At 45.9% G+C, this 13,164-nt stretch overlaps 3 protein-coding genes and 1 long non-coding RNA gene across 4 annotated transcripts in view; 1 reads left to right on the plus strand and 3 right to left on the minus strand.

The window, feature by feature from the left end:
* Positions 1-2,255, minus strand: part of LOC135823872 (uncharacterized) — a 33,197-nt gene extending 30,942 nt beyond the window's left edge. Inside the window, exon 1 of the mRNA XM_065336730.1 lies at positions 1,522-2,255. Coding sequence (XP_065192802.1) covers positions 1,522-1,909 — 388 coding nt within the window. The 5' untranslated portion in view covers positions 1,910-2,255. The remainder of the gene's footprint in view (positions 1-1,521) is intronic.
* Positions 1-13,164, minus strand: part of LOC135823884 (uncharacterized) — a 189,783-nt gene that overhangs the window by 138,352 nt on the left and 38,267 nt on the right. The gene's annotated exons all lie outside the window — the stretch shown is intronic.
* Positions 5,177-7,294, minus strand: LOC135823876 (uncharacterized). The gene is made up of 2 exons (XR_010554787.1): positions 6,486-7,294; positions 5,177-5,698 (listed from the first exon to the last, which is right to left on the minus strand). It is a non-coding gene; the product is annotated as an uncharacterized LOC135823876 (long non-coding RNA).
* On the plus strand, positions 7,289-9,960 carry LOC135823875 (uncharacterized). The gene is made up of 2 exons (XM_065336732.1): positions 7,289-8,277; positions 8,968-9,960. The coding sequence occupies exons 1-2, from the start codon at positions 7,870-7,872 to the stop codon at positions 9,535-9,537; spliced, it is 978 nt and encodes a 325-aa protein (XP_065192804.1). The 5' UTR covers positions 7,289-7,869; the 3' UTR covers positions 9,538-9,960.

Consider the following 13,164-nt stretch of genomic DNA (forward strand, 5'->3'; position numbering starts at 1 on the left):
GCTAGTGTTTTTTCTTACTAAAATAGAGAGGTTCCAGGCTGTTCCAGGCAGTGTTTTTTATTATATGCTCCTCGCAATCTGAGAATTCCCAGATCGCTTGCGCGTTCTGAGAATTTTCAGATTGCGAAGACAATGACTGCTTGCGCATTCCGGGAATATTCAGATTATGCAGGGAACAATTGCTTGCACATTCTAAGAATTTTCAGATTGCGCAGCACAATCTGAGGATTCCCAACAGATTCGTGCAGGGTGGTGCAATCTGGGAATTTCCAGATAGACTATTTGATTTGAAGATTGCGCCCTACATGGATTCGCTGTGCTCTTCATGCTTTTTCAGCGAAATTCACGGATTGCGCCCACAGATTGCAATCCACATGAAATCCACAGATTGCATGGCCCACACACATGAATTTTGCGCCACACGTACGGTGTACTTGGGTCTGTCCCTAGAAGTCTCACGGAAGCTCAGGCACGCGGATTCACCGTGCCCGGTCTCGTGCCACAAATATTTTCGTGTCAACCCAGAATGCGCGTGCAATCTGCGGGCAATCTGGAATGTTCAGATTGCACAAATTTTCAAAATGCGCGGAGCATAGTACACTCATACCTCGGCTATCCGGGCACCGAAGTTAAGGGCACTTCGGTCTACCGGGCACCCTTTGGGCAAGTTTCAGTGGAAATGTTACTTTTCACTTACAGAGCAACTGTTCAGTACATGTGGTAGTGGTCTACCAGAGCAATCACACTCCGTGAAAAAAACAAAACTACTCTTTTGTCACTTTTTGTGGAAATAGTGACGGCAAATGCCATCATACCTATGACCTTTCCCCGTCAAAATGTATGTGTAGACTCAGAGTTACATACATTTCAAAGTTCTGGGCAGCGCCTGGTCCCAAGGACCGCCCGGATAAACGAGGTATCAATTCAGTGTATACATAATTACAATTACTTGTGTCTCAGTGTGACCACTGACTCGGGGGGGGGGGGGGGGGGGGAATTACAAAGCATGCCATCAGTAGGCATCACTGGCACAGCCACTAATGAACGGGCATAGACATCAACATTAGATTCCCCTTCCCCCGTGCACAAGCCAGTTAATTCAAAAGTCAACATGTCAAAACTGAAAATTATGATTTTCTTCTCGATAACCTCATCAAAGCCCCGCAGATACGATTTCCTCGCAACAGCCCACATACTATCAATTCTCATGTCACCACCCAAGTATATTATGTACCTTTCGATTTGGCTATTTTAATATTGTTGCTGAATACGCTTTTTCAATATCATTGAATGTGCATTCTGCTTCGGGCTATTTTTTTTAGTCTATTTAGAGTTCTGTTCTTTCCACCACCAAATTCACATACAAGTGCGAGCAATATGTGCCGATGCCGACAATAATTTCGAGCCCTAGCTGTGCGGATGTGGGGAAGAACAGAGTGGGGGCAACATTCCGCATTTCCAGCGAACCGCGGCTTCATCATTCTCCACATTCTGCATTCCACGACAGTTTCCGTGACTTACTTTGTGAGACCACATCAGTTGCCACTTCTTCATTGGCTTTTGCGTGCTGGTCTTCATCACCTTCCCCATTATTGTCTTCACCTTGCTGCGACTGTTGCGAAGTCTGCTGACTCCAGGCGATAAAACGCTCGGCGAAGGCGTCGAATGACACGTGCCCGCCACCGTCCACATCCAGCTCAGCGAATAGGGCGTCCGCGTCGCTTTCCGTCAGGTCATTCAGTTCCAAACGCCTGCACCCATCCAGTAGGTTCTCCTTGGTGATTGCACCGGTGTTGTTCGGGTCGCAGGCGTTGAACAGTAGTCGGAGTGCTCCTCGATCATACGGCTCCACGGAGGAACTGCCGTATCGACAGGGCTTTTCCGCCGACACCGTCAGAACGTCCGCCATGGGCCGTGTAGCGAGAGAAGGCTGCGCTCTATGCCTTCCAACAACAGACGACACTTCGGATACACTCTTGCGAAGCTATCGGAGAGGCTAAGTTTGTCGTGGACATATCAGGACGACAGGCGGACATTCAACAAATCTGACACAAGTCGAAATACCGGTTTCCTCCTTTGCCTGCAGTCAAGTCTGTATGCGCGGAAAGAAAAATAATGACTATGACTGACAGAGTGTCAAGAATGTGGGCTATCTACTAAGTAACTAAGTACTAGGGTTGTTTCCGTACATCGCTTGAACCGAAGCGGAAGAGCGCCGGCGTGTCACGCCGTGCACAGGACCTAGGAACAAAGCCGGACACCGAATTCGCGAACTCACTGACTCGTACCGATCGTGCGTGATGTGCCTGTCGACGTCCACAACTAGGTGTAGTAACTTTGGCATTGATGATTTTTTGCTTTTATTTTGACTGAGTTTTGCCACAGTCAGTGTTCAACGCCAACGGTAACGGATGCTGTGTCCAAGTATAAAGCTACAACAGTTACTCATGATTGACTGGCAACGACGCAAGTCATCACTGACATCAGCTCTCCTCCCAGTGTCGTTTACTAGGTCTTCGCTTGCTGTCCAGCTGGTTTCGGAAATTCTCCATCCACGGCACCACTACAACAGACTACAGACTCAGTCAGTTCATGACTGGAGACTCTCGACCCATTACAAGTGCAACATAATGGGTGGTGTTTTGTTTGACCTGGTCACCGAGCCTGGTGCAGTTGTTGAAGTGCCAAGAGTTGGCAAGACTCCCCAAGAGGCGGTCAGTGTGTCGTTTGGACATACAGTAGTTAGCGGTGAGTACATGTAATCATACACCTGCAGTGCTAGCATGCTATGCGTTCAATCATGTTCATTTACATTGTGATAATGCCACCCACGGCCCAGTGTCAGATTTCGCAGATGGTCCAAAATCTATGGGTATAAAAAAAAGATAAATCAGATAGGTAGACAAGGTACTGGATTTCCTAGATGGACCGTTGTGGAAAATGATCGTATAAAAGGAGCCCGCCCGGGCTTGCTTGGAAGCCCATGAAAAAATTGTAACCTGCCGAATCACACAGATATAATTCCACAATGGATCTTGGATATCACGACACCCCAGTGAGAGAGGGAAAATAATGTTATTCCTGAAGTGCTACCGTATGGATTACATGTAGTACACCCGTGCTCCAGACAATTTCCGTACTATGCCAGAGTATGTCTTATCATGGTAAAAAAGGAGAAGGACAAAATGTTACGAGTTATGACTAACTGTCCATCAACGTAACCAGATTATTATAGTCAGCGAGTGTGACAAAATGGCACAAAACTGACAGGGAGACATTCGGCGACCTGACACCTGACACCTAGCTCCTCCTTGACTATATAAAATCTGGTTACGTTGGTGGACAGTTTATAGTCATAACTCGTAACATTTTGTCCTTCTCCTTTTTCACCATAATTTAATTGGCTCAACATCCGAGTTGAATTATGTCTTATCAGTGTATTTACGTACTAACTGCTATGTCATAGTGATGCATGCTGAAAAGTTGCCAACATCGCAACTTCTAATGAGAGTGTTCTTGTGCATACAGTGATGCCAAAACAACCAAAAGAGGAGCGGAAATGCAGACGTGCAGAGACAGCAAACCCTTCACCCTTTCCTGCTATGAACTACAACTTTGCACAGTGCAAGTAGCCTGTTGCACGCATCCTCCATCGTTTCAGTGCACGCAAAAGGGAATGCACATTCCGCAACTACCGTAGATGATACTGTTTCTCTGAAATGAGTCTGTGAAGGCACACGAGAAAATTAACGAGTATGCATTTGTCCGACATGCAGTCTGTGACTTGACCTTTTGACGCCCATGCCATTGGGCCAAGTTGCGGAAAGGTTGCAAAGTAGTTTGCGAAAATGAATGAAGTTGCGAAAGTTGCGATTTCTTCCAAAACAATGAAAAGTTGCGGAAAAAGTGTCGAACATCTTTGGGAAAGGGCTGATCATTACATGAAGCCGAAAATATTCGTGTTGCGCCCTAAATATTGTTTGATGGTCTGACATGACTTTTTGTATTATTGCCCAAAGCCGAAATCGATATCACCTCATAGTAGTCTACAGCCCATTACACCCATTGTTGCGGCAGATCAGACCTTGTAGCAGCTACGACTAGCCTACGAGTACGAAGTGGGGAGTCATCAAAGGAACTCCCTGGATCTTTAAAATCCTTTCCATGACTGTTGTCTTCCTGGTGCTTTCTGCGCTGGTCGCGGCTGTGTAGGTCTGGAATGAGAATACACTGCATCAAGGCTGAGAGTGGCCTGTGCACATCCAATTCTTACTTCACACTGTTCAGTGTAAGTCATATACGCTGCATTCTTCCATGCGGGGTTTAACTATCGGGTTATCATGTCTACTTTTCTTCATTTTCTCTTCCAGCTAATTAGCTTGCACGACCATGGACTACAGTACAATGTACGGCTCTGTAGTCAGATATCTCATCTTTCACTTCAAAGAGTCCTGAGCAAGGCGTGAAAGTGGGGGATGGATATGACTACGGTACACTTTCTTCACATCACACTGTTCTACTTCAAATGGGTTCAAAGCCTCGCATCTCTCCTCCAAGGCAAAATTTGCAAAGGTAAGCTGACTGTGCTGAATTGTTATCCAATGTGATGAGATACAATATAAATTGCATGTCGTTTTCAACCAACATGCTGTCAAGCAGACCATTGGGAGTAGTTATGGTGGAAGTGGACGGGGAAGGGTTTGTAAATATATATGTTGGACTCAGTAGAGCGTCCAGCCCCTATATGATGTCCAACCCCTATATAGAGTCCATTGGTCCAAAATCCACTGTATTGAGTCCAAACTTGGAATCAACTGTGAGCTCAAAGTTTCGATGGACATCACTCCCTGTATAGAGTCCAGCCAATTGGCTTCACCCTAGAGTCCATTGGTCCAAAATCAACTGTACGGAGTCCAAACTTTGAAATCAACTATAAAGAGTCTTTATGTGGACAACCAAAAAAGTCCAGCCAATTACGCATCCCCTATCGAGTTCGAAAATAGACATAGGATCTGCTGTAAGCAGTGAATATTAACCAGAAAACGGCCTCTCCCTTTAATCCTATACATCATTCACTTCTCAAGATTAAAAAATATGTATCGAGGCGCCACTGCAGCCACTTCATTACATGAAAAACCCTACAAACACCATCCTCAAATCAAGTGGTCTCTTCGCAGACGCTGCAAATTACAATATCTCAATCATGTAGTGTTGCCAAATTATTGTGCACGCACACATACATGCACACACCCACACAACGCCAAGAAAATACCTAGAAAAAAACCAAGAATCGAAAGAGAATAATGGAGAGCCCAGGATTAATTATTTGTTTTCAAATTATTGTGCGCGCGCGCGCGCGCACACACACACACACACACACACAAACTTATACAACGCCAAGAAAACACCAAGAAAAGAGTAGAGACACAATACACACGCAACTCCAACAGCCATGCAAACGCCCACCCATTTACATGTAAAGTCAAGATGGGTAACAAATAATTATACGAAACGAATGCATACGGGGACGGGTACACGCACGTTTACATACACGTAGTAGTGTAAGAGAGTAACATAGTGCAGTGGTCAGCATAATACTAGCACATGCTGAGAGTGCAATAGCAAGCTTCACCATTGCTCATGGCCATGCAAATGTTCAGCAGCACTCAGTTCCGCAAGCTTCTGAAGATCAGCACACCTGCAACCAATAGATAGCACAAGGATATGCTTATTACCGTAATGATGCATTGGAGCACACAACTACCAAGTTCTCAACGAATGTGATGCTCAATGAAAGTCAACCCACTCAAAGACCTGTGAACAGGTGACGGTGGGGACAATAATCTATTAGTAATATGAGGAATAAGATCGTTTGTGCACACTCAAGACGCACAGACACACCAACATACATGTAGTGTACACAGTGTTTCACTTCACTGCAACTAAATTCAAATGAGATGATTTGAACAATCTGTACAGCGTTGCTGTCAGCCACGGTCTTCCCCAAGATGGAAATGCAATGATTTGTTGTCACGAGACAGTTTCACTGACACAATGTCATGTTCGTGACATCAAAACGGTTACTTCAGGGAATATGAGTATTAGCTTGAGAAGCTTTTTCTTGTCATTGGCATACAAGCAATCCTCCTAGTCCTACTACTACTACTAGTACACTGGCACTGCGTTTGTGGATCCCATTGTATTTGACATCATACTACAAGAAGAGTGTCGTGGAGTTCACATAATTATCACAGGGATAAAAATACATTTCTCATGAAATAAAAATTGATGATAGCTAGACGATCATAATACGATTGATGCAAAGTCCTTGCAGTCCTCGAGGACTATTACGAAGTCGTTGATTACTTTTAGTGCATTCATTCAAGCAACATCAAACAAACGCGATACGCTCCTTGAAAATGGAAAAAAATTCAAGCATAACGACAGAACAGCAGACCAATCGAAACGAGTAAAAGCTTCCTTACCTCAGTCATCGTCCTGCCATGTAGTTGGACAGCCTTTTGACACGGTGGTACAGGCAGCTCTTGTCCAGTCAAACAGGGGTATCCTTGTGGCGTCGAACGAAAGAGAGTGTCAGTGTATCTGACTCGTCAGATTGCAACTGTGCTGAACTTTTCTCTTTCTCCGCTTTCTGCTTTCATCCCTCGCTCTGATGAAACCGTTCAAACGTCTTACTGGCAGCAATGGCCAGCCAAACAGGGGATCCTTGTGGCGTCGAACGAAAGAGAGCGTCAGTGTACCTGACTCGTCAGATTTGAACTGTGCTGAACTTTTCTCGTTCTGCAATTTCTGCTTTCATCCCGCGCACTGATGAAACGTCTTCAGAGAACCACAAGACGCTTTCCAGATTTGATTTTGAACGTCTCCTTATCCTCCTTGGTTACATCGAGACAGATTACTGTCAGCAACTGCACAGCAGAATTGGCAGCCATGGCTGAAGTGAAGAAAGGAATGCGCTGCCACGAGGCAAGCAAAACTGAAAATGTGTTTGTTCTCTTTCGGGCACAACCGACACAGGACGGCGTGACTGGATAAACTGGACTCCTGGACTGTGAATAGGGGACTTGTAGAAAAAGTGTACTCCTTATAGTAGTCCAGCGGCCCAAACTTCCAAAAAAAATTCCGTTTCAGTCTCAAGCAGACAACCTGGGTTCTTCACTACGGCCTAAAGTATGTATACCTGACCTGGATTCCGCTTGTTGTCATCTTCAGAGTTAGGGCAGAAGCTCAGGAGAAGCCAATTTCTCCGCTCTCGTCGACGATACTGCGCACCATCTGGGGGTGCACAGTTCACGGAAAGGAGCGCCTTTTTCAAATTTTTGAAGATGACGACGACACCGACAGGATACTCTTTGAAATGTAGAATTGCATTTTCGTTTGGTAGTTGCATAGTAGTTGCGTTTCGCGCTGTTTGAGTGCCTCCTGCCCACCGCTCACAGCATGGTAGACACCTTTTGACATGATGGAGGAAGAGGCCGTGGAGCTTCTTAGGCCTCGTCCTGGGAATGGCGTTGTATCGCGGGAATTTTGCTTGTGCCATTGCGTTCAATGCATCGCAGGAAAAGCAAACCCGATTTACTTTGCAGAGTTGGGAAACTTTGTTTGAAGCTGCTAAATGCAGGCAGGACGAGCTATACCTTCTTGTGCGAGAGTCACTGCACCGAGGAGAGCGTCCGCGGATGGTACCACCGCAAGTGCTACAGTACATACACTAACAAAACGTTGCTGGGTCGGCTGCCACTTGGACGTGGCCATGACTTTTCAAGCCATTCTGAATTGGAGGAGATACATGTATGTGATGATGGGACACCATGTACCAGCAAAGCGTAGAACAAGGAGAGATGTACAATGATTGAATCCACATCTGCAGACTTGTGCCTCATGACATGTGCATCTAGCAGAGTTGGACCGGAACAACGCAAGAATTTTGGCTTTCGCTCCAGAATGGCCCAGATTGCGTTGCAGCGGAAATCCACTATCAACGTCGGAGCATGCTACAGTGCCTTCACCCACCTGGCCACTATGCACCGGCAACGAAGTGGCAAAGGGAGTGACCAGCCGTCGGCCTACGAAACATTTGACAGCCTGCTGCTGTATATACAGTCCGAGTTGAAGTCTGCAAGGGCCTTGCCCATGAAACTTCTCACGGATAAGTACAATAACTGCAAACGGCACCAGCTTGGCCGACCATCACACTCCGCCTTAGTATCCAACTTTCATGCTGAAAAAGAAGATAATGAGCTACTTGGGGACCAGGTGAGTTCTTGGCATTGTTGAATGTGTAGAAATAATTTGATCATGTTTTATTGTTTGGTCATGACCAAGGAAATCCAAATAACACATACGCTCAACTACAAGATCACATGATTGCATGTACACACCAGATCATGAGTCCAGACTCAACTCATGCACAGCAACTAAAAGCCGCTAAGTTCATTTCACACGCGCGCTCGGGAAACGGCACATGCTGCATGCATAACATAACACGATGCGCTACTATCATGAATGTCTGGGTGGCCAAGGAATGCCACAATGTGTATGTAGACGTGAACACTACAGTGCCTGACATCTACAACATAGGAATGTATTAAATGGAATGCAAGTGTTCATGCTCATGTAATGTGGTAGTCTTCTTTGGTTGAATTACGTTCGTGGCTGTTACACGTATTATTACGACCAGCTTGGCTCTCGCGCTACTTCACACGGTACACATGTAGGTCAGAATAAATCAGGGCTTGTGGTCCGAGTCAGAGTAATGTCCAAAGCTGACGTCAGTATTCTAGGCTGACTTTATGCAAGAAGAGACAGAATTATAAACTGGTTGTTTTCTAAACACAATTGTATAGCCCGTGATAACGCGGACATGCGAACTTGACTTGTTTAAGGATCGAATTTCATTGGCGTGTTTCATTTGCGTTTTGTGTTTGAACTGTGTGTTTCCTTCAGCAATTGACATGTATGGTAAGTGGCATGGGTATACAGGCGCACTCTTCACGGAGCAACCTCTTGTCTGTGTCGTCTGCAAACGGTCCGATGGCCGGTAATACCCAGTCATTGCCGAACAGTCATACTAGTAACGCACCTGGCCCGGCTCCAACCATCCCAGTCCAGCCGGTCGCCGCAGATTTCCTGCCCGCATCCACGTCCACTGCGCACCCCAGTGTCCGGCAAGAGAACGGGCCCAATGCCAGGAGTTACGACGGGCCCACTGCCAGGAATTACGATAGGCTCACTGCCAGGAGTTACGATAGGCCCTCTGCGATATCCACTGGGCTTGTCCCCGCCAATGTCGTGTTGCCCACTCATTTCGGCTTCAAAGGATCCGCTACTCCGCCGCGTCAGGTGAACACCAGTGGATCCGTTTCATCTCTGGGTACTACATCAGCCTCCAGTACAGATGTGTCGGCTAGTACGGCTTTGACTATAACCTCGGGTGCGAGGCAACCAGTGGCGGCTGCGGTGTCTTCTACAGCGCCATCTCAACCACGGTCGCAGCAGGTTCTTGCTGATCTCTAGCGTGCTATGTGGTGTGTGAGTGTGTGCGCGCGCGCGCGGACGCGCACACACAATGCCATGTGTTGTGCGGTGTGTGTGTGTGTGCGTGTGTGGTTTGTGTATGTGTGTGTGCGAGCGCGCGCACGCACAATGTCATGTGTTGTGCGGTGTGTACGTGTGTGTGTGCGCGCGCGCGCATGCACACAATGCCATGATGAGGGTGAAGGCAGTTTCGATAGTGGATTGGACTGTAAGTCCGACTGTGAATCGGACAGTGAGTCTGAAAGCTAAGGCTAGTGGACCGCACTATTGAAGTTTTTGAATTGATTTGAATTTGAATTGTACTTTTCAACTCTGCAGCAAATGACAAATACACTACTGCGCTATTATTTACAACATCTTCCATATCGCTCGTTTGCTAAGATCAGCTTATGATCGCTATCACTCTGCCGTTTTCCGGTGTCCATTGCTTCGCTCGTCCTAGCTCTCTTCCGCTGATGTTGCCGAGATAGTGTCCCAATAAATGAAATCCTCTCATACGAAAGATCCATGTTTGGGGGTGATTTTGGTCGAATTTTACAACAAATCAATCTGTGCCATCTCTTATCACCATCAATAGGAAATGAACGCTCGGCAAAGGGCAACCATGATCTACGAATCATCCAAATACAAGAACAAATTCACATCGACTGCACTAATTTTCAATAAAATATCGTATCACATGCTGCCAATTTCAATCAAGGAGTCGTAAAATAACGTAAAATAACGACTTCCGTAACGAAACCTAAAATTGGTTCTCCCCAGCTTATGCCCTAGTTCTGGACATGACAACAAGCCGTTTCGACATCCCTAGGACATGGTCTTTCCACCCATGCAAAGCTCAGGTTGTCTGCTTGAGACTGAAACGGGACTTGCAAAACAACGTCTTTTAGATTTGGGCCAGGGGATTGCGCGGCAGGATGAAGCTGATCAAAACTGAGGGGACTCCTGGACTCTGTATAGTGGATTTTGGACCAATGGACTCTATATAGGGTGCTGGACATCATATAGTGCATGGACTCTATACTGAGTCCTACATATACGCTCCAATTTTACCCAATGCTGAAGACAGCAAGCTGTTCCGGCCATCTAGGCCTCATCGGTACAGATACGAGCTCTTAAAAGTAAGGCAAACTACCAGCCATGGTGCAAAGGTGGCACAACAGCTATTAAAAGACAGCTCGTCGCTCTAGCGGCAGAGTACTCAAACTATGAATAGTTGCGGGCGATGCGTAGCGCTGCAGCAGTAAAGCAGCCGACCAAGAGTTCTCAACAAGACGAATGCTGGGGAGGGTAGTATCCAATATGCTTCAATTTTGTTCAAGCATAAGATATGATGGTAAGTGATGAGCCCATGGTTGGCCAATTGTTAACCCATGGTTGGCCGATGGTTAGCCCATGGTTGGCCAATGGTTAACCCATGGTTGGCCAATGGTTAACCCATGGTTGGCCGATGGTTGCTGCCACCTTGAAGGTTAGATGTTGATAGCAGATGAGCCGGTGTCCAGGTTTTGTGGATATTGGTGCGGTTATAACTACGGACCAGCACTTTCGTTGAGTGATTGTAGGCTTGTGCGCGGATCACGAGGTCCTGATTTCTAGATCTGCGCTGACAGCCGGGAGCAGGGAGTGTGCACCTGTTAGGGTTTGATTATGAGACTTGCCATAATTATTTGACATGTCTGAAATGACACCACATACTCGTAATTATAGTTAATGCACAAAAATTACCCCTTCACAACATGTTTATATCCAACCTCACCACACCGGAATTTCAGGTGGTATATAGTCCGGCCAAACGGGATACTAAAAAACCCTGTTTTCCAACGGATTGAGTTGGTCAATTTTCTTCCGAAATAAGGTCCAGCCTTCACCGGACTGGCTGCACCATGTGCTACGGACCTGCACCAACTCTTACGAAACTTCTGACTGGTTTGCTAGAATTTGATAACATTTTTTTTCAGGAATCCGGCCACAACGCCTGCACAAATACATACGATGACATAACAAAGCCCTAAAAAAATATTTAAAAAATTACTAAACAGCAATAGCTACCTCTGAAACCGCCAGCATGATTTGATAACATGCTTGCTACAATGTTATCGGGATGTTAACGTAAAGTTTGGTGTGATACGTCATCAGCCGTGTGTTGCTGCAGCTTGAAGGGTAGATGTTGAAACCAACACGAATGTCAGCCAGCTTAGCCATGTCCACATGACGGGTTATGCACATCCTGGGGCCCAATGTATTCTTGCAGAGCCTCAAGGGACAGCAGACAGTGGCTGTTCGGTATTTTCTGTACAAGCTGATGTGATTGCACGGTGCTCCTCTGCTCCCTTGTATAACTCCCCCTTTCTCAACACACCAACCGAGCCTGTTAGCTCCAGTCAGTGTTGACAGACTAAGGGTCAGAAACAGTCTCCCTTCAACTGTTCGCAACTGCAATGCTCGTTCCTGTTGAATAAATGCATACATACATTGGGCTACTTACATACACACACACATACTCGTACATCCATACATTCGTACATACAAAAATACATCACTTCTCAGGAAACTACCATCCCTTATTGGCCTCCAAGCCTACAAATCCAAAGTCCACCATCATCTTCGTCGTAGCTCCACTTATATAAAATATATTAATCATAGCACTTCTTTCATAACACTCCCTTGCTCATCTAATCCCGACCCTAACCCTCTGATCCGTTCTGTCCATGGTGACAATGTATCACATGGCTCTCTCTCTCCTTTAGTGTCAAACTGCTTCAATGTCAAACTGTTTCACTCCGCATTTACATAACTTCTTTCCCTCTCCCTTCAGAATCTCTTTTCTCTCCCTTTCAGCCCCTATAATCCATGCCTTATCGTGCGCACACTAGCGCTAACGCCAAGATAAGAGGTCGGTGTTGCTGGCATGCCTCACTGGCGCAGGCTCCACTTTGGAGCCCTTCTGTCCCTATGAGTATGAGTATGAGTATTAGCAAGTTGCAAGGGGTTTGAATATTGGTACTTATTTTTAAACTTCTGACAGATGGTGTAATGTGGAAGTAAGAGGATGTACTTGTAATGTAGAAGTAAGAGGATGTGTTGGAACTCCCCAGGTTGTACATGTGTCTAGTACTTGAAGCTCCGTCATCTTCTGTGAGGCTGGTTTTGAGTCAAAGATGTGGGATTCTATCCAGCACCTCGGGAAGAGATTCGGAGTATTTGAGATGCGTGTTAACTACCATATTTCCCAAAATGTAAGTCACACCGTTTCGCCCTTCACAATTGCAAGATTAGAGAGGGAGAGAATTCCGATCAATTTTGACATGATCCTACCAATATTGAAACAATAATAATGGATCGGATCTGAAAATGGGAGTGATTTATTATCGAGTGCGACTTATAACCGGCGAAATACGGTTATGTTATGCTTCCCGATTTCGAATCGAGTAGCTAGAGTAGCTTTGCTCTGGAAGAAGATGAATTGTACAGGAGTACGGGAAGAAAATTGTATAGTGGTGAGGGTGGGGGTATACTGAGACTAGACTCTTTTGCTGCCGTATCGGGAACTGCCAATTGCTGCAGAGTTCATCCACGCTAAACTCCATGCAAGGTATAACAGTT

Source organism: Sycon ciliatum, chromosome 8, assembly GCF_964019385.1.
Source record: "Sycon ciliatum chromosome 8, ocSycCili1.1, whole genome shotgun sequence".
In the NCBI taxonomy this organism is placed as follows: Eukaryota; Metazoa; Porifera; class Calcarea; order Leucosolenida; family Sycettidae; genus Sycon; species Sycon ciliatum.